General features: G+C 39.7%; 1 protein-coding gene across 2 annotated transcripts in view; it reads left to right on the top strand.

The window, feature by feature from the left end:
- ULK4 (unc-51 like kinase 4) overlaps positions 1 to 22,699 on the top strand; it is a 777,293-nt gene that overhangs the window by 291,353 nt on the left and 463,241 nt on the right. For both annotated transcript variants that reach the window (XM_088463894.1, XM_088463889.1), the window contains exon 22: positions 3,868 to 3,995. In XM_088463894.1, coding sequence (XP_088320020.1) covers positions 3,868 to 3,995 — 128 coding nt within the window. The remainder of the gene's footprint in view (positions 1 to 3,867; positions 3,996 to 22,699) is intronic.

Raw genomic sequence — 22,699 nt, forward strand, 5'->3', positions numbered from 1 at the left:
TAAATGGTTAAAAAAACAAGTGAAGACTACCCACCCCAAAGCCATCACCAGCCCTGGTCATCTGGTATTAGAAAATAGGAGGAAATAAACGGCGTGGGGTTCCCCCATTTCCCAATAACCAGCACAAGGCTGAAACAGCTGGGATTATGTCGGTATAACACCGGGACACACAACGTGGGGTCCCCCTGCCATACCGGTGACCAGGTCCAAACTGCTCAGCCCAGGACTGGAATCCCTAGGGAAGTGCAGAACCCCTCCCTAGTGCTCTTCTCCGCACTGGTGGTGATGGTGAAATCATTGTAATTAAAGAGTTAAATAATATTGTTTTTTACAGGTGACCTACAGGTCTCAGCAACCCTGCCCTGACATGCTGGCACTTGTCTAACCACAAGTGCCTGCATGTAGTCCACTTGTAAATAAAATGTTAAAATAAAGACAGTGCACACACCATATGTTGTAGTCATTTATTAAATAAACACACCCCACACATCCCTCTTTCACCAATTTATTATTGTGAAATGTAGCATACACGGTCTTTGCAAAACATCAAACCGACGAACTTGCTGTTTGCAGAGAGCTGGTGCAAGTGACTGGTACACTCGCGGTCACTCTCCATAGAAATTAATGTAGATGAACTTATGGCTGAGTGCATCAGGTTTGCCATCATTTTTGGGTTGGATTGCAAATCGACCATTAATAAATCTGACTGTGGCTCCTGTACTTGTATGTGTAAAAATGTTGATTATTGCTGTTGATTTTGTGCAAGTAAATAGTTGGTTTGCAAAACCAACAGAAAAATACCAAAAATTTACCTTTTTATTAAATTTACCCCTTAGTGTTTTTTATCCTGGTCAGTCACTATATCTTTATAAAATATATCAATCATTATGAATTCAGTTTAAAGTAGAAGTTATCCCATTTTGTGACTTACTGCATGGCTGCAAAAGAGTTGCCTCAAGCAACACAAAAAGGCTACTAGCGCTAAAATATAAGGCTGCGTTTGCCAGCTTCGCCCCACTGTGTTTCATTGAAATAGGCCGGCTTTTTCACTTTTCTGTTCGTCTGTAGTAACGAAAAAAACTTCCTGTCAAATATTATCTTTCTTGTAAGTAAGGTAATAATATGGATTAAACTGTTTGGTCACAAACCTGTCACCAAAGTGTGCACATAAGCCATAACTCTTCCTCTCACAAGGGCTATAAGCCATTGTGCTATTACCTTGCTTAGGAAAAACTAATAGAAAAGAACACCATAAATTGTATTTGTATTGTTTCCAGAAAATATATTAGAGTGACTTTCTTGGACTTGCTGAAAATGGCAATTTGCACCTTCCGGCCATGCCAGACATAAAATAAACGGCTTCGATATAAAGCAGCACTGGACTTAATGACTTACCCTTTAAAGCCTTTATGACACACTATACTTTTTAATTTTTTAAATGTTAACCAATATATGTGCAAAAAGGTTATTAGAATACATAGTAGACGTTCAGACCACTTAGCAATGCATTAGAACCCATCATTTTGCAAGAAAGGAATGTTGCATATTATGTCTTTTGATTATGAATTTATTACAATGCTACACCTCTACTATTATTTAATAACCATTTGGCTTGTTGATTAAGTATTGACAGAAAATAATGTTACTTCTATTTATAGTATAATTTAAAAAAAGGTGTACTAAAATGCAACAATTATTATTATTATTATTATTATTATTATTATTATTACAAATATTATTTTGAATATTTTGTTTTAGTTAGATGTGTACCTTACTTAATCTTAGTACACTTAAATGTCTAGCCTAAAGCTGACCCAAGTAATGCCTTGTTGGAAATTATGAACGCTACTTGTAAGAAGTTATATTCATTAGTATGGGCTCTTTTATGCAAATAACTTTTTAGTGATTTATGTGAGAGCATATGGATTTTTTAAAATTACATTGGACATTGTTATCTTAAAATTATTATCTGCCCAAATGTAGTATGATGCAAAGTAAGATTGTGTGATGGAGCGACAGAAGTGAGATTGTACTATAACCTACATGGTGCATATGTCAAACTTTACGTAGTTTAGAAAAAAGGGAATGAGAAATATTAGGTGATGAGGGCTTGTTAGAAGACAATACTGAATTTCCAATAGGTTGCTTGTTAGCTACCATTCCTGGCTTCCAAACAGAGTAGTGATGAATGTAAAGGCGGATACACATTACACAATGTGTATACCCAGCCGACCCACAATGCGATGAATGACATATTGTGTGGTCGTTTGACACCACACGGTCTAGTGAACGACTGCGTGATATGTCATTCATCAGCCGCATCCACAATCACAGGGTCGGTCATCAAATTGACAGGTTGAGCAGGATGTAGGCTCGATCTGTCAATGCGATGAACGATCCCACAGAAGCACTCATGGTCAGTCACAGTGGGTACACACTGGTCGATGTGGACGATATGTTTGCTGGATCGGGTGACATATCGTCTAGTGTTTACCCACCTTTAGATTCCTCCAAGACATGTCCGTTGGCGGGACATAGCCTTCAGTTGGGGAATGTCTTGCCTGAATCGGGCCAATCTGGAGGTAATTTCATTGTATTGTGATTGTGAATAGAGTAAAGCTGGGCATCTACTATACAATTTTCTGTCAGATATCTGTCCAATCTGGCTGGTTGGAATGAAAACCTGGTAATGTATGGGAGCAAATGACAGTCTATCATATGGTTTTAAACACTGAAAAAAGGACAAAAACATTTCTCAAATTGGTTAAATTTTGTGTGTTTTAACCAATTTGTCTGACAACCATTTTTGGCTATTTTCCAGTGTTTGTGAGCAAATGTTCGATTGTCATTTGCTCCCATACATTACCAGGTTTCATTCCAACCAACCAGATTGGACAGATATCTGACAGAAAATTGTATAGTAGATGCCCAGCTTCAGAGCAATCTCAAGAATATTTTCAAGATCAGACCCTTTCTCACCCAGGATGCCACCAAAACCGTCATACATTCACTGGTCATCTCCAGATTGGACTACTGTAACCTCCTTTTATCTGGCCTCTCCAAATCCCATCTCTCTCCTCTCCAGTCTGTGCTCAGTGCTGCTGTTCAGCTCATCTTCCTCTCCAAACGCTCTATATCTGCTTCCACTGGCTCCCCTTCCCTTTCAGAATCCATTTCAAGGTTCTCACACTCACTTACAAAGCCCTCAGCCATTCCTCTCCCCATTTACATCTCTGATCTTATCTCCCTTCACTCTTTAGTCCGCCCTCTTCATTCACATAATACAAGCCGCCTTTCATGCCAATTGATTACTTCCTCCCACTCCCGCCTCCAAGATTTTGCCTGTGCTGCTCCCCACCTTTGGAACTCCCTCCCTCTCCCCAACAGACTCTGCAACTCTGTACAATCATTCAAACAAGCTCTGAAGACCCAGTTTGGGAACCACTGCTGTAATTTTAGGATTTATATCTGCTGATGTTTACATCTATAAGTTTCCTACCTTTTTTGTTACCTTCCTCCATCCACTAGGAGAAATATAAGAGAATTTATAAGAAAAATAAATATATTTGTGAAATGCAATTTTCACAGAGAATTGCCTTTTTATTGTAGATATGTTAATTGGAGAGATCAGAATCATATCTTATTTTAAACTAAGTTGTTTATATTTTCAATTTTCTTTTGTCTCTCAGTAATGCTAACCTAGTCAAACAATGCGAAATGCATTTTTATTTTTTGGCGGATTTCGTTTATCACTGTGATGAAATGACAGCATGCTGAGGCCTATTTTATTTTTCACTTTGCTGTAACGTTTCTCTCCATTGCAGATTTATGTTTCTGTACTCATTTATATTTTTGCATCTTTTTCAGGATTTTGTTACAAAGATAGTGCGTCTTCTAGAAAGCCCTTCAACAGCATTACGAGCCAAAGCTTTCCTGGTCATTTTGCAAGTTTTAATTAACAACAAAGAGATGTTACTGATGTGCTGCCAAACCAGGTAACTCTAATTTAATTAAAAATGTACATTCTGTTTTTTTGCATTATCAAATTGAGCAGCTATAGTTTCAAATTGTATAGAAGGGGAAAAAGGATTTCATTTGTGACATTAAAATTTACAACCATGCTGTTATTCTGTATGTGAAAAATATTGTATTTTAGATAACCTATTTATCACTTATAGCATATTGATTTGCAGGACTAGGTTGGTATAAGGTGACATACCTTATACCAACCTAGTCCTGCAAATGAATATGCTATAAAAAAGAAATTTTGGTCAGTTTTCCTTCAACTGAAGATTCTCAACACGAGCTGCTTGTACCTACAGTAGTCACCCTCATAACCTGTGTAACAGTGTAGTATTATAATGATATACTGCACATAAGGGCACAACATAGTGACTTAGTGGTGCTGCTGTAGCCTCCAGACCACTACTCTGAGAAAAGTAGAGTGGAGCCCGCTTCTGAACATGCAAGGTCTGATGCGACTTGACACTGCACATGCACCACTAGGAAGAGGGTTCCTCAATGCTCAAAAAAGAGGGCCCTTGGGGAGTGCTGCATGTGCCTCAGAGGTGGTAGATCCCTTATTGCTGGGCCCTCATCTATTTTGGATCCTGTAGTGGCCACACCTCCTGCACTTATGGTATTTCCACCACTGGCTGCCTCCACTTTGTGTAATTCCCACCCTAGAAGTAGACCTTCCTATAGCCTGCAAACCTTGATACATTCCCTGTAAACTCATCTCTGTAGGCAAGCTCATGACATATCCAAATCACCTTGCATAGATCACCTGATTTCCACTCTCTACACAGTTCTTGCAAAAAATAGACTTATTTGCTACTTGTGTTCAAACAGTCTGTCTCTAAGTGAGTGTTGCTATGTAACTGGAACATATACTGTAGCTTGTATTATGTACTATCACCTCTTGCTAACCTGCTGGACCATTATGCAATAGCTGGCACTTAACCTCATGTATCAGGCTCAAAGAACGGAGCAAAGACGGATTAAGACCCAATGGGCTCCTACATATGATCCAGGTTAGACATGATCCATGTTCAGGGATATACATTGGTTCTTTCTTATGGATTTCCTCCAACAAGGATTCCAAACTTAGGCAAAAGATACTTCCCTATAAGTGGAAGGACAGATATAGTAATACATCAGAATCAATACAAAATTAAATATATTGTGATATATTCTAAAAATGTTAGTATGCCTATCCAGAGGTGATAATGAATGAATTTATAAAATATAAATGACAAGGAACAATGTGAAAGATTTCTTCTTCCATATTAACTTGTCAAAAAGGAATACAATATTGTAGAATGTTCCAAACTATGTATGTTGGTGATGCATGTGTCACTTAGTACCTTAAAAATCACATTTCAGTACCTCCGCAAATAATGCTTTATTGAGTCTTTCCATCCAAAATATTATGTAAAACCACCAGAAGTATTGGCTAACATCATCTACCCAACAGAATTATAAAGTCCCCAATAGTGTAATATTGTAATGTATTTATAATATACTCAAAAGATAGAAATTGTCCATACATTCAACATAATAAACCCAGCTTCTAATAATCTAATAAAAAGTCCATTCACAATACACATACTGTATTAATGACCTAAAGCTAATTGAATGAAAACTATGCATAGGGCATTTCTAATTAACTGGAAAATGGATGCAGTTGTGGGAATTACATAATGAATACAAAAACAGATATAGACATTCCCCCATTTCTGGTCATGCACCCTATATAAATATTTTAATACTAGTTGTTCCCCGTGGCTTCGCTCATGATTAAATCGCTTCTAACAACATTTTCTTTTATATGAGGTGTTCTGGTTGCATGGTTATGCATAGTGGCTCTGTCATGGGAGTGACCTACTTGACCAGCAGCTCTATACAGACTGGTGGCAGCAGCCTCTTCACCCAACACTCACACCAATGTCTCTGTGTGCCCTGTGCATAGACTGCTATGTAGTCGATCCTATTCAAGTGAATATGGGCCCAAAGCACCTCTCCCCCCACCCCTTACCAGTCACATGGTGACACACCTATATCTTGCATTGATGATTTCACTAAATTTTGTTTTTGTTATTGCTGAGCTTTAATTTGATTGATCGAGATGTACTAAGTGCAGGTTATCGCTAGGAACTTCCACTACAAAATGATGCAGTCGGTTCACTAGTTTTTGCGCCAACTTGGAACAAACAGACACAATGTTCTTATAATATTAGTATAGCTAGAAACAGTACATTTGGAATTGTTTTTAAAAAAGACCTAAGACATATAGTTAATTATATCATCTGGAATGAATACACGCATATAAATATATGGAGAAGATAGATATACAGATGTGTCCTTACACGTTTTTGCTGAAAATGCATCTAAGGCGCACTGAGATGCAACTCGGAAGCACCAGCAGTCTGTGCTAACTAATTTGAAATGCAACATTTGTATAGCTGTGTGCGACTGAGTCTCTGAATCTGTATATGAAGTGCTACAATGTAGCAAAACATGGAATCCTGTGGTAGACGCAGCCAGAACAGAACAACACACACAGGCCTAAGAGCCTGGGCAAAGGGTAACTGTTTTTGACTGAGATCTTATTCAAGCCTCTGTAATCCATACAGGGTCTCAACCACCCATCTTTTTTTTTTTTTAGAAACAAATAAAAGACCAGCCCCCAAAGGTGACCTGGATGGTCTAATAAAACCATTCTCCAAGTTTTCCTTAACAAAGTCCTCAACAGCCATTCTTTCAGGAACTGTTAAATTAAACAACCGCCCCTTGGGTAATCGGCTACCAGGAGTAAGTTCAATACTGCAATCATAGGGGTGAAGTGGGGGTAAAACCTTAGAAGCCTATTTATTGAACACATCCTCAAAATCATGATAAGTACTGGGCAACCCAGCCAGATTGGAGGAGACAACTCTAACCCGGAGAGCAATATTGCACTTTCTGCATTTCTCACTCCATTGAGTAATCTGACCAATCTTCCAATCAATAACCGGGTTATACTGACGTACCCAGGAAAACCCCAAAACCACAGGAAATAAAGGAGACTAAATAACCAAAAAACTAATGGATTACCTATGTTAGCTGCCATAAACATTTCTACTGGGATGGCAACAAAATAAATCATTTTACCAGACAAAAGTTTCCCATCCATTCCCTTTACAGAAAGAGAAAGTTGAAGTCTCTCAACAGGAATTTTAAGTTTTTGAACCTCTTGCTGATCAATAAAATTGCAGCCCCCACAGTCATTCAAAGCACACAGCGCAACAGCCCCCTTGTCAGGAGACAGAAGTGTGATGGTACATTTGAGGGAGTTAGTGGCTTGATTCTTCATGGCGTTTAGGGGGCACTCCCCTTCACAACCTAGGCTGTGTAATTTTCTGCCTATTGGAGACACTTTCTAAGCCAATGGTCTTTACTGCCACAATAAAACCATAACCTACCAACCTTCCTCCTATCTCTTTCTTTGACAGTAATATGGGTTACCCCCAGTTGAATACACTCATCTTGCTCAATCTTTACATTGTTAGAATCACCTGAATCAAAACTTCTCTCTGATCTACATTCTCTGAAATGTTTATCAATTTTAATAGTTTAATAAGAGAGTGTAAGGATGTTTCCTGTGGATATTGAATTAGAACATCCTTGATAGTTTCAGTTAAACCCCAACAAAATTTGATTTGTAAAGTGGCATCATTCCAAGTGGAATCATTGGTCCACCTACGAAATTTAGTAGCGGAATTCTCAACTGAGCCCTACCTCAATCACCGCAGCTGCCATTCCGCTGAAGTGACCTTATCAGGGTTATCATGTAAAATGCCTAAAGCACTAAAAACTTCTCTACAGAGGATAATTCCTCACAACCCGATTTAAGACCAAAGGCCCAGGTTTGAGGATCCCCCTGCAATAGCGAAATAATTATACCAACTTTCGGAGTCTCAGATTCTGAAGAAACAGGTCTTAATTGAAAGTATAATTTGCAACTATCCTTAATGTTGTTAAATAAACTGCAATCCCCAGAAAACCGATCTGGCAACTTAATTTTAGGCTTAGGAGATAAAGTATCGGATGCTCTAGAAACGACTTGTTCCTGGACTGCAACCTTTAATCTTCTTAGACAATTCCTGCACATTATAAGTCAATGAATGCCTGACTCATTAACTCTTGTGCTACATTCATCTGCTGGGGTTCCATAATGTCAGTTGTTGTTAATGTCAATTCCTATAATAGAGGTGGGTTGTAATGTTATGATACCCGATGAACTCCTGCACTGTCAAAACCTAAGAAAAAGTGCCTTTCACCAATAACAACCTCCTTGTTCGTAGGTACTCAGGCTGCCGCCTGGACTTCACACTTAAAGTAATAACAGTGCAGGAAGCACATGTCTCAAAATATAAACATAGGAATGTGACACTCTAAGAACTCATATAGGGAACTATACCTAGATTCTCGTGAAGTCCCCCATCCAGGAATAAGCCCAAGCTCCTACTGCTTAGCTTCCCACACTAGATGGAAGAACTCTGTCTAAAGCTAATTGATGTAGTAATACAAACAGCAATCCTAAAGAGTGATTACCAGAATACTCTCCTGCAGTTATCGTCACTGCAAGCTAGTAACAAACAAGGATTCAATTTAGCTACTAATAATTAAGCAGCTAACAAAAGGGTATGTAGTTATATTTTCACTACATTAGTAATATATACATTCTTAAGCAATTGTAATAATTCCAGAATGATAATTCAATAAACATGAGAGTAATTGCAAAACACAGTCATTTCTTTAGATACACAGTAAACTGCAGGATAAGACATTTCAAAACACATGGACTATCCAGAGTAATATATTAGCCAGGTGTGCATCTGCTAGCAATAATATGTAACAGAATGTATCCAGGATACTTAGCAGATGAAGAAACCAGCAATCCTTCCTAGGCAGTTTGCAAACAGCTAGAACCAGGGACCACGCAAGACATGTAATCCTGTGGGAGACACAGCCAGAACAGAACAACCCACACAGGCCCAAGAGCCAGCACCTGATTAAAACGGCTGGCAAACCAATCAGTCAACCAGGCCAATACCCAGGCTGACATCATCATAACAGGTGAACAAGTCAGCAACCATTCCAATGATTCAGTCTAGACTCGACCAGCCGAGTACAGATATAACAAAGACTCCCATCAAATGTCATGAGATACCCGCCCTTACCCATTAAATGCCCTTCAAGTATTTCCTTATGCCCCTTATATGACATATGATAAGACCTCCCCAAAAGGTATTTCAATTATTTTTTCCTCCAGTTAGTGCTTATTGAGCCCATACAAAGAAAGGGTAGAATCCTCTCCTCCTTGTGCCCTGATTGGATGAGATGCCTGTGACCTGGCTACCTTCATGGTCTATGTGCCAGATTACAGTGCTGCTGATACCAACACACCCCCATCCTTCCCCCGAAGTCAGGAAGTACTTGTGGAAAACTAAAAACGGTTTCTACTCACGAAGGCAGTTGGCAGTGTATGGGAGCCTTAGGTCCCACCGTGCCCTAGGTGGTCTCCTGTATCGCTTTGTCGATAATCCAGGCTTCGAACAGTGGTTAATTATTTGTCTGTTAATACCAAGTTTTGTTTTATTGCTGCAGTCGCGTGAAATAGCCCTTCTTGGCATGCCAGGTCCTGTGCATTGTTTTCACCCAAAAATGTGTCTTAGTCGCAATGTGATGCAACAAAACCATTTCACAAGACTGTACTGATTAATTTAATATGTAAAATCTGGTATATCTTTGTGTGAGCAAGTCTGAATCTGTATATAAAGTGCTACGATGCAGCGCCGTGGTTTTTTTATGCAAAGCTCCGTTGTACTGATTCAGACTTGGTTGCACACAGATATACAGGTGTTGAATATCAAATCAGTTCAGTCTCGTTAAGCGGTTCTGTCTCAGTGCGATGCAACTAACACACACATTGGAGCAAAAAAGACACTACAGCGCCCAGCACAGCTAACTCGCATCAGGCATCTTGCACCTCATGGCGTATTGAGGCTTGGTGTATGAGGACACATTAGTGCCCACAATTCATAATACACCCCACATTTGTAGTGACTAGTCACATCCATAAAATGCACCTTCCTCTGCATCCTGCCCAACACTATCTTGACCTAGAGTGTGCATTCAGTGGCTGATTCTGAGTGACAGCAAAGAACAAGTAACTGTGCATCTTGTTTGTGAGAATTTTTTTGACATTAGATATTTTAATATTCGTGTATATTTTACCTTTGTGTTTTATATTATTATGACATTGATCTTGAAAGTCATCACGTTCAGATGCCAGTCATGCTGCAGGCTTGTCAGAAAATAGCTTATCTTTGTGCTTACAGTACAGCAGATTTGTTCCGCTATGGTAACATTCATTTTGTTATTTAATTTTGCATTAGTCATATAGATTGTCATTCCAAAACTGAAAAGCAGGATACCACATGGTAGACAAATTTATCATAAATAGTTTTCTGACAGTCTTTTCTTAAAACAAAAATGTTAAGGACAACAGATAAAGACTAACTGAAAAGGCTGGCGATCCAATGCTGGCAATATTATGGCTTTGAATGGCTAAATACCTTATCTATTCTACAATAATTGCGGACCAGGATTTTGGACCTCCATCTTTATTCATTTCAAACTTATACACTACCATTCAAAAGTTTGGGGTCGCCCAGACAATTTCTTGTTTTACATGAAAACTGACTTTTATTTATCAAATGAGTTGCAAAATGAATAGAACATATAGTCAAGACATTGGCAAGGTTAGAAATGATGATTTTTATTTGAAATAATAATTTTGTCCTTCAAACTTTGCTTTCGTCAAAGAATGCTCCTTTTGCCGCAATTACAGCATTGCAGAACTTTGGCATTCTAGCTGTTAAATTGTTGAGGTAATCTGAAGAAATTTCACCCAACGCTTCCTGAAGCATCTCCCACAAGTTGGTTTGGCTTGATGGGCACTTTTTGCATACCATACGGTCAAGCTGCTGACACAACAGCCCAATGGAGTTGAGATCTGGTCAATGCGCAGGCCAGTACATTACAGACAGAATACCAGCTTCCTGCTTCTTCCCTAAATAGTTCTTGCATAATTTGGAGGTTTTTTCTTGTCATTGTCCTGTTGGAGGAGGAAGTTGGTTCCAATCAAGTGCTGTCCACAGGGTATGGCATTGCGTTGCAAAATGGAGTAAGCCTTCCTTATTTAAAATCCCTTTTACCTTGTACAAATCTCCCACTTTACCAGCACCAAAGCAGCTCCAGACCATCACATTACCTCCACCATGCTTGACAGATGGCGTCAGGCACTCTTCCAGCATCTTTTCACTTGTTCTGTGTCTCACAAATTTTCTTCTGTGTGAGCCAAACACCTCAATTTTTGATTCGTCTGTCCATAACACTTTTTTCCAATCTTCCTCTGTCCAATGTCTGTGTTCTTTTGCCCATATTAATCTTTTCCTATTATTGGCCAGTCTCAGATATGGCTTTTCCTTTGCCACTCTGCCTAGAAGCCCAACATCCCGGAGTTGCCTCTTCACTGTAGACATTGACATTGGCGTTTGCGGGTACCATTTAATGAAGCTGCCAGTTGAGGACTTGTGAGGCTTCTATTTCTCAAACTAGAGACTCTAATGAACTTGTCATCTTGCACAGTTGTGCACCGGGGCCTCCCACTACTCTGGTTAGAGCCTGTTTGTGCTGTTCTCTGAAGGGAGTAGTACACACCATTGTAGGAATTGTTCAGTTTCATCGCAATTTCTCGCATGGAATAGCCTTCATTTCTAAGAACAAGAATAGACTGTCGAGTTTCAAATGAAAGTTCTCTTTTTCTGGCCATTTGGAATAATAATCGAACCCACAAATGTGATGCCCCAGATACTCAACTAGCTCAAAGGAAGGCCAGTTTTATAGCTTCTCTAATGAGCAAACCCGTTTTCAGCTGTGCTAACATAATTGCACAAGGATTTTCTAATCATCCATTAGTTTTCTAACGCGCTTAGCAAACACAATGTACCATTAGAACACTGGAGTGATGGTTGCTGGAAATTGGCCTCTATACACCTATGTAGATATTCCTTTAAAAAACAGACGTTTGCAGCAACTATAGTCATTTACCACATTAACAATGTATAGAGTGTATTTCTGATTAATTGAATGTTTTGTTCATTGAAAAAAAACAGTGCTTTTCTTTCAAAAATAAGGAAATTTCTAAGTGACCCCAAACTTTTGAACGGTAGTGTATGTTCTTCCTGAAACACTGGTAGAGTTTCTTTTATGTCATGAATAAGTTATGAAAGATAGGGTCTGTCTCCATTTCATGTGTTAAATGTCTACTCTTTACTGACTTTTACATTGGTAGATTTTTTTCTGCAAATGTGTTTTCTTATATTCAGTAACCTGCACTGGAGAGGCAAAAGCTATCCCATTGGAAGTACAAGATAATGCACATTTTTATTAGGACTTGTAACATTATGTCATTATGATGATGGTGTTGGGGGTGGAATGATGTGGCTACCTGCTGAAGGGGGAACACATATTGAAATGGTGCTATCTATCTCCATAATATAAACACTTTTGCGAGTATGGATAACACAAGCTGTATTCCTTCCCGCATTCAGCAACAATGGAATTCTCCCTGTAGGTACACACTTTTTCCTTACAGCAAAAAATATATTTTTTCCATGGACTATTTTCTAAGGAGTTAATTTAATTGTAGATATGTAATTATCCTTCTAAGGTAGTTGCTATTCTCAATATTTATTATAATTTTTTAAAATTAATTATCAATACATTAAAATGAGACAACTGGAGAAAAATGATTGTTCCAATAAATGTAATGCCCCCAATTTGTTAACAAAAGACAGTGTGTTTGTGATTGTACAAACCTCATTTAGCTTTAGAAAACTGTGCTTGAAGTTTTAACAGATTGTAAAATGTCAATACCAACAATCTGATCATTCATAGGTTAGAATTTAACAACATCACTTAAAGCACTGCGATACAAACTCCATTCATATATAAAAACGCAATATTTAATGCAGTTTATTATGGTAACATTCATTTTGACATATTACCTATCTATGAAATGGCTGGTCTGCCAGGTCCAAAGTCAGTGGTGTCACCAAGGGGGTTCCGGGGGTGTGGGCCGCACCCGGATGTCACCGCTGAGGGGTGACACTAAAATGCCGGCTCCTCCTCAGTGACCGGAGCCGGGTGCTGCACTGTAGCATTACGTGCAGTGTTCGGCTCCTGCCACAGTGAGGGAGCTGTCACTTTGAAACAGACTTGTCCCCAGGGGTAGCACAAATCTCCAGGACCCCCAGAGTGACTAAAATGACAGTTCGGGTGGCAACGCCACACTCCCTGCTCACGAAGCAATGCCCTCTGTCCTGCGAGGCCACGTCTCCTTTTTGACCGCACTTGGCTTAGCACAACATCCCTCCCCGGTCCTACCTGCATCGGGTGTCACCTCTGTGTTGCACTGGATATGCCCCCACTATGCCCCCTTGTGACATGGCCACACTCCTCTGTTTTATTCCAGCCATGCACAATGTTAGAAGCTATGACTCCTGTTTGAATACCATTATTTCAGTACCCCTTCATTAGAGCATATGCCACTGAGGAGGGCATTGAAATCTGAGTAGTAGTTTATTAGAGCTCGGATTACTTATTGTTGGAGACTTGGGATCCAGTAGATTAGGCAAATTGTAGATATAAGATACATTTGCTACAGATTTTAAATTAACTAAATCTAATGGTGCATACACACGTTCAGATTTTGTAGGACGATATAAACTATATCGTTAATATCGTACATTTTTTGGCCACTTTCAACCCCCAAACGACGGACGATGCGGGGCACGCATGGTCGATAACGACCAACCCCCCATGCATGCAGTCCAACCTGGTTGATATTGATCAGGTGACTATAGGGTCGCTGGTCATTTTAGGGTTGGTGCTGTACTGGATGTTCGATAACAATTATCCAGCATATGCAGGACGATCAGACAACGATATCTTTATCGTTGTCTGATCTGAACATGTGTATGCACCATAAGATTTAGTTTTCATTCTACTTTTGTGAACCTTGCCCTTCATTACAGCAGTCTCTTTCCATCATATAGCAGGGTAAATAATAGAAATCTGGATTTTGGGAAATTATATTATAGCATCTATCCCATTATCCTTATCACCTTTGTAAGTTGTATTACTTTACCTTATTGGGATGTGAGGGAAAACTTGCAATGCCGACTGGTGGTATGGAATTCCTGAATGGCACATCACATTGCTGTCCCCCCTTAGAGTGCCTAGAGATTTAATGGCCCTGAGCTAAAGGGTTGTGAGTGCTCTTTTCAGTAACTTTAAAAAACTTAGCGTTAGCAATTAGTCGCCTTTATTCTCTGACATAAATTATGTCACATAACCATCAATAGGCTTGAAATGAACAGGATGCAGAGAGCCTTTATGAAACCTCAGGATTAGAAAACACAAGAAATATGGTAGGGGTATGGTGCACTATACAGAACATTTGAATATAATATCCAAGTAGATACTTATTGCACAGCAAGAAATACAATGACCCTTCTGACTGAAAAGTGTATCTGTCTAATCTACAATGCTGGCGCCCACCATTATGGATTATATATTTTGCCCTGTCTGTTTGTAATTCTGTCAAAAACTTTATTTCTGTTCAAAAGCACGGGTGTGGTATAAAAGATCAACAGTAACAGGGTCAGCAGTCAATAGGTCAATACTGGTCTACCTACAATACAATAGGTTGACATGGACAAAAGATCGACAGCTATAAAATGTTGAAAGGTCAACAGGTTCAAACTGTCAACACAAAATAGTTGAGACAATTTTTATTTTAACCCTAATCTTAACCCTAACCTTCCCCCTAGTATCTAACCATAACCTTCCCCCTAGTGACTAAACCTAACCTTAGACTAACCCCCCCCCTAGTGCTTAACCATAACCTTAAAATTATTTAAAAAAAACATTAAAAAGTGTTGACCATGTGTCGATCATTTGTGTGTCAGCCATTTGAAACTAGACCTTTTGCACAGTCAACCTTTTGTCAGTCAACTAATTTCATGTTGACTATCTGATGTCAATCTATTGACTGTCAACCTATTTATTGTCAACCTTTCATCCAGGTTCCCAAGAGCACACACAAACAGGGACAAATTAAGGGATTACCACTGTCAGACATGCTTGGCACTGTATATTTAATTTGTTAAAGTTGTGAGATCCTAATATTGCTCCTTCTAAACTCCAGTGATCCTAAGCTTACGTTTCTGCAGCTTCAAGAAAAGATTTTCAGCTTGTCTGATTTTCACCCGGCTCTGCTTACATGGCCGAGAATTTCTGCCTGATATGTAACATTGATAAACGTTCATTATTATTGTAATATTCTTAGTTCCTGTTGGTCAAATACTTCCCTATCAGCCAAAAATGGAGTGATGACATCCGTAAATCATTCTGTACCATGAAATGTGGAATTTTAATAAAAAAAAATCTTCCAGGGGAAATTTGAATGTCAACCTGATGGTGGCAACTATTAAAGTATTCCATAGAACATATCTAGCACCCAGGCATATACATCTGGCCTTAAATTTCCCCATTATGCTTTAATAGTCAATAGTTACTTTCCAATAATTGAAGTTCTATGTACGTATGTCCGGTTTTCCCCATGGTGCAGTGATGCGGAGCGCTGTGACATCTTGCAAATCTACAATAATAATTGCAATTTATGATTTGGAACTTGCTCTTTTTGACAAATACCTCCCACCCCTTTTTCATTCTATAAGTTGTTCTTCCATCCCAAGTTGTTATGTTTTTGGGGTTTACTTGAACATTATTATTGTTTGTCAGAGTGAAAACCTCACGTTACTTTATTAGCACTGCAAACCTACACTGAGAGACCTTAGCTCTAATAAATGCAGACGGGGATAAAAGACAATGGATATGTACCATCATTGATTTTCTTCTCTTCTGTAACTTAATATGCTTGCTAATGGTAGATGTTTGTTTTTATACTTTTTATTGCTCTATTGACATGAGTGCCTTTTTCACAATTTCACTGTAATTTCACAGATAATCCTGAGTATTCATTTATTTATTTAATTTATTTATTATAAGTTACTTATATAGCACCAGACAGACAGGTAAGAGGGCCCTACTTGCAAGCTTTTATTCTATAGGGAAATAGGCATTGATAGGTGCTATCTGAGTATTGTCTATAGCTAACCTCAAGAAAAAAAAAATAGATTTCTTTATACATAACTGTTAGCAGTGTTCTAAGAACCACATATGTTTTCATGATGCATTGCGGTTGGAACATTTATGCATGTGTGGTGGGAATTCTGAAATGTAAGATGAACAGCAGAAAAGGCTAACACATTAAATATAGTGTACTGCATAATGTACTGGAGAGAAACATCAGAGTTGGCCTTTAGCAATACCTCTTACATGACATATCCATAAGCTTTCAGGCAATTGTCCTATTTAATGTGGGATATAAATTTGAAGACTACACAGCATTAGTGAATGTCTAAAGAAAACATCTTAAGACATGTGAAGCAATACAATAGTGAAATGTTTCTAGATGCCTATAGTTTTTAATAGTATGTGTTGTACCATTTTAATTTTTGCTAAATGGAACAATAAAAAAATACTAAATGTATTTAGATGGATATTTAAACCCAAACAATGACCTACTTCTATATGAGATTTGAAGGTAAAATTACAGTGAACTAGTTTTGCACTTCCTAAATTTTCCATCACAAACGACAAAGGTCATGTTCTACAATTCAGATAAACTTAATGCATACTATGTCATTTGATATCAGTTACCATAACTATAAGGGTCATTTATAAGGCACACTATAAATGCAGATATATGCTGCTCCTTTGCTCAAGTGTGCCTACTTGACAACCTACTACATTGTAAATGGAAGAGCACTACACTATCTTTCCAAAACCTCCCTTAAAAGGAGGATACATCTATATTTGTAAATAAATTATAAAGGTGTAAAAAGATAACTCAAAGACCAACATGTTTGCATTTTCTTCTATATCTCTGTAAAGATTATTTATGTCTTAAATTAATCATGAAAGGGCTTTTGTACTTTCTTTCTTAAAATGCATTATTGATTATCTTTTTTACATTGCTACGTGGGCATCTACAAATGCACTTTTGCACATACTGTAAGTGCAACTGGAAAGTGCAAAATAACCATAGACGTGAACCGAGGGGGCTCCTGCTTCTAGTGCCTCTGTACGTCTGCACTGGGAGTCCTTTCTTACCCCTGGTGTGTTCCTTCTGCCTCTCCGATTCCAAGAGAACGCTCTGTGGTAGTCCAGACTGCTCACACACTGTGATTAGTGACAACTGCTGTGTTTGGCCTACTTTTCCGGTCTGAGCCGTGGACTAAATTTGCAGCCCGCCTCTGGAGCCGCCTGGATCCTGCTGACATATGGATGCTTCTGGGAGCTTAATGAGAGAGAGTCCAGTGATCCCATATTAGAGGGACGGCTTGGAAAGTGGTGGGTGAGGGTCGTTATTTGGAGCTGACCGGACCTGGAGCCAGCAACACTGCCCTTGCAGTTTACCTCTGCACTCGGCTCACCAGTTTTGCTGCTGCTTTACTGGTGATTTCTCAGGAGTACTTTTGCTACCTTTCTACCATTTATAACCTTTCTCCCTCTGTGGAGCCCATGACTATGAAAGTGGCCTCATTATAGCACTGCAGCCGTGGCCTTTTTTTTCCAGCTTGTATTTCGGCACTGCCCCAGCGCCCACTTCTTTCATCTTAAGCTAGGCTACTGCCACCTACTTCCCAGTAATGGCATCTGAGTAACCAATTCCAACATCAGATGCCATTACTGGGAAGTAGGAGCAGATGACCTGATCATACGTGCTACCACTCACCTGAAGCTATTTTTTCTTAGCATTTTTCTACTCTCACCATGCAAAACAAAAAATACGGGACCTGTCTTCCGGATTCCGACAATATTTTACTCACCAGGAAGTACCACCTACTGTGAAGTTGAACCCGTGGTGGGACTGATGAAAACATCAAATATTCAATGAATGAAGAGTGAATTGAGAGAGCTGATCAATGCTGACTTTCAAAAATTGATGGGAAAAATTTGTAAAAATATCTTGCAGAGGATGGCATTAATGGAATAAAAACATAAACTAACTCCAGAATGCTTGAAGTCACTCTACAGGATATTGAATGCCTCCACCTTGATAACGAGTTAGGGATAAAGCGGAGGACCTTGAAAACAAAGAAGGAATAACTTTAGTTTCTGTGACATGCCTGAGTTGGTTTATACTACAATTGTGGATAGCTGTATTTTGCAGTATCTAATCCCTACACTCCATTGAATGAGCTCAAAGGGCTCTTTGCACAAAACTAGCAGACTCTGACCCTCCCAGGAATGTCATTTATAATTATCTTTTAAGACGAAGAATAGCATTATTAACGCCTACAGAAACTTTCCCTATTTATAAGGGATTAGGGACCTGATCCAGACCAGGTCGCAAGCGCTGAGCGCTTGCAACCGGGTCGATGTTTGGCCACTGGGCATGCGCACGACAGAGCCGGCTACGTCGTGCGCATGCGCAAGTCCCGGCTAGCGACGGGTGCTCCGTCGCTCCAGGTCTCGCACCAATGGGGGCGAGCTGTCGACGGTGACAGCTCGACCCGTTTGGTAGGCGTGGCCCGGCCACGCCTACCAAACGGGTCGAGCTGTCACCGTCGACAGTCAGAGTCTGCTAGGGTCAGAGTCTGACCATCGCGACCATCAACCTGGCCGCTCGCTATAGCTGTGGGTGGCTACCCACATCTATGCGAGCGGCCAGGAGGCCGCTCCAATTAAAAAAAAAAAACGCCCTGATTCAGAGCGAGTGCTCTTTCAGAGCGTCCGGCTCTGAATCAGGCCCTAAAATCCTAATTGTGGCCCCATTAACTATTGCCAAACACTTTGGAATATTACCAAGACCCTACGTGATCATGGTAACTGTTACCATTGGGGCTTCCCTTTCTGCTTAAATCTGGATGCTGCCCTCCAGGCCACGTCACCCTAGACTCACCTCCTCTAACCCAATAGTATCCCATTCACTGACTACGGATTACGCTAATCGGAAATATCTGCTTGCTCCTTAACCTTCCCCAATTATTCAGATTTTTAACAATCCTGACTTCCTCCAGGCATGTCCAGAAATGTATTCATTCATTGGAGGGCGGTTGATATTAAATTTTTAAATGACCTTGCCCAGGGTAACAATTTCCCCTCGTTTTCAGAAATTCAATCTGAATTGGCTATACCCTCTAGGAATTTTTATCAATTTCTTTAGCTTAGACGCTATGGCGTATATTTACTAAAGTGCAGGTTTATAGAGGTGTAGGTGTTGCCAATTTCTTCAGGATATGTGTTTCTCATATTGCACAGGAAAATACTAATAAATGATATGAAAGAGGTACCCCTAATGACAATAATTATCAATCCTGATTATAATTGGGGGTGCTACCACAGATCCAAAATATAAATATGTTAAGGGAGGAGGGGTCATAGAGAAGAAAAGGAACTGTTGCACAGGAAAATATGAATAAATTATATGAAAGAGGTAGAAAGTTGTAGGGCCAAATGTAATAGAGTGAGAGTTTAGAAAATGTGAGAGTTTAGCAGTAAACTATCACACTTTTTAAACTCGGTCAATGTAATAGAGTCCGAGAACATGCAGGCTCAAAAAACTCTCACGATCTAAACTCTCATCCAGATGTTTTCCCATTATGAAGATAAAACTTGATCAATGTTAGAGTTTAATGCTAAATTCTCACATTTTCTAAACTGTTACCCTATTACAGTTGGCACATAGTCACCAGTAAGTGCCTAATACATTTAAAAAATTATGGTCATCCCTCCCTGTCCTCTTGCCATTTCCTTATGGTGGTCTACTTGTCCCACACGTCCAAGAAACAGAGTTGCAGCTTTGATACGCAGCACAGTCCCCTTACAACTTTTAGATTCCAAGTCAGATGAAGAGATTAGATATTTAATTTGTATAGGAAAAGTGGGACACCAAACTCTGATGCTGGTTAATATTTATGACCCTAACACTGGACAATCTGCCTTTTTAAGTGTATTTTTTGCTTATTTAGAGAAAATTTGTTTAGATCAGGTCCTAAAAGATCCCTTCTTATTGCAGGTGGGTTCTAAACACTTCTTAAGCATATGCCTGGGACTGGTCTGTTTGACTCCTCAAGGGCTATCCACCCTACATTTTAGGTTTGCACACAGCAATCAGATTTACTCTCTTCCTCTTCCCTACATTTACAGTAGCTTGGACAGTCCCACAAAATGTCTCCCTATGAAAGGACCTATAGGCAAAGTCTCCACTGGCTCAATATTGGAGTTACTAGAATATTGCTCATAATGAGGAAATTTGCCCCTATCTCATTTTCTTATTTCCAAGAACAATACTCCCTCCCTTGCTCTCTTCAATTTGTTTATATTTAAATGAAAGCTTAATTCATTTTCAGACAAAGGCATCTAGTCTGAGACCCCTAACCCCATTTGAACGTATCTGTACATACGGTCCTTATAGACAGGGCTCTGTATCCCTGTTGTACCACTCTGTTGTACCACAGAGGACCCAGCTGAACCTTTTGAGTTGGTTTCAGGGCTGTAACTAAGTGTGTGCGAGCATTGCTGGCGAACAGAGCGCAGGACTCTGAGTGTCACTGTCGCTGTTGCACAGGCCTTGCTTCTGGCTAGCTTGGTGTCTGGAATGGCATGCTGCAGTCACTATCGCTGTGGCAGTGCCGCCTGGTGCGTCCTTTGGATTCTCTGGGCATGGACCATGCCATCTGTGGAGCCGCTTGGAGCATCCTCAGGAAACTCTGGAGCATTGCTGCACTTCCCGGTGCTGGCAGCACGAGTTCATGCGCTTAGGTGGCAGGGCTGGCACATGGTGCATTGCCGCCATGTTACAGCACTAGTTAATATGAGAACAGGATGTGAGTTCCTCTCTAGACAGGAAGGGCTGGTCAATCATTTGCAAATGTGTCGCAAAATCTTTTTAGTGTAGCCATTCAGGAGAACGCATATATTATATATCAGATGGTATATGGTTCCTACCAAAATTCAAACCATTTTTCCCCAAGCATCTGACTTATGCAGTGTGGCCAGTTGTACAAATCTGGGGGAATGTCCACTCTTTCCACAAGATTTGGAAATCATGGTATACCCGACATAACTCGAACATTCCGGGTATGGTTTAAGATTTTCCCATGGTAACTCTGGATGATAGACCTGACAATGTCTAATGTCTCCACCATGCGCTGTTGTGCTGGCCTCCCTTCTTTTCCTCAGTTCTCTCTCCCCCTACCCATTTCTTTTTAATCTGTTTTCTTTCCTTCCTCACATCCACCCTCTATCTAAACTATTTCCCTTCCCTTTTTTTTTAAACTGCAACAATTTGGGCAGTTATTTGACAAAAAACCCTAATCTCTTTTAACAAATATTGTTCATTGTTGTCTTTGGGTCATTAGCTACTGTAATTGTTGTCTCTAGGTCATTAGCTACTGTAATTGTAGTCCTTTTTAATTACAATAATGGCATATTATTACTCCTGACTCTGCCATGTTATATTTTTACCACACCTTCGTATTCTCAGTGTATCTTGTTTCTATTCTTGCCATTTGTAATGCAAAACTCTACTTGCACTTGTATTTAATATGTCACCAAATATAAACTCTTTAAAAAAAGTACTGCAATGAGTTTCAGTTTCAACCTCTGACCAGTTGGAGAATGCATTTTTTTTTTTCGTATGGAGAATGTTTGTAGGAAAACCAGGAAATATATGAGCGCTGATTGAAAAGTAATGAGACTGATTTTTGTATTCAGAATCCACAGGATCTGAACATTTTTCTTTTTCAAAGTAGCATCCGTCACATTCAGTACATTTTTGCAGTGTTTCAACGAATCAAAGATGTGCAGTAGACGTTAGTGTTGCAGCAGTGGCATTTTTCACTTCATCATCATCTGTTGAGAACTTCTTTCCGCTCAGTTGTTTTTTCAGGGTTGGGAATGCCCAGAAATCACAGGTCGCTAAGTCTGGGCTACATGGAGGATGTTCCAGTGCTGTCCCATTCATTTCAGTCAGTGCTGCCAACGCAACAGCAGCAACATGTGGTCGGACATTGTCTTGGAGCAAAACCCGCATTTCTTCAGCAGATGTGGTCTATTCTTCCTCATGGCTCCACACAAATGGGCTTTCAGGATGTTTGCATAGTAGCCACCATTAATTGCTTGTCCATGGGGAACCCAGTGCTGTATGATCATACTGTGCGCATCAAAGAACAGCAGAAGCATGACTTTACACGCTGAAGGAATCACACAGAATTTTATGGCGGAGGTGAATTTGTGTGTTTCCATACACTGGATTGTTGTTTGGATTCCGGTTCATATTGATGAAACCACAATTCGTCACAAGTCACAATCAATGTGAGGTAATCTGGTATCCTCTCCGACATTCTAAAGGTGTTCTTACACGATTCAGCTCATCGTTGAATCTGCTCTTCTGTGAGATTTCTGGATAAGGACCTGGCACACACGCGATGCATTTTCAGTTCCTTTGTCA

The sequence above is a fragment of the Taudactylus pleione genome, unplaced genomic scaffold (genome assembly GCF_031769625.1).
Source record: "Taudactylus pleione unplaced genomic scaffold, aTauple2 ptg000053l, whole genome shotgun sequence".
Taxonomy (NCBI): domain Eukaryota; kingdom Metazoa; phylum Chordata; class Amphibia; order Anura; family Myobatrachidae; genus Taudactylus; species Taudactylus pleione.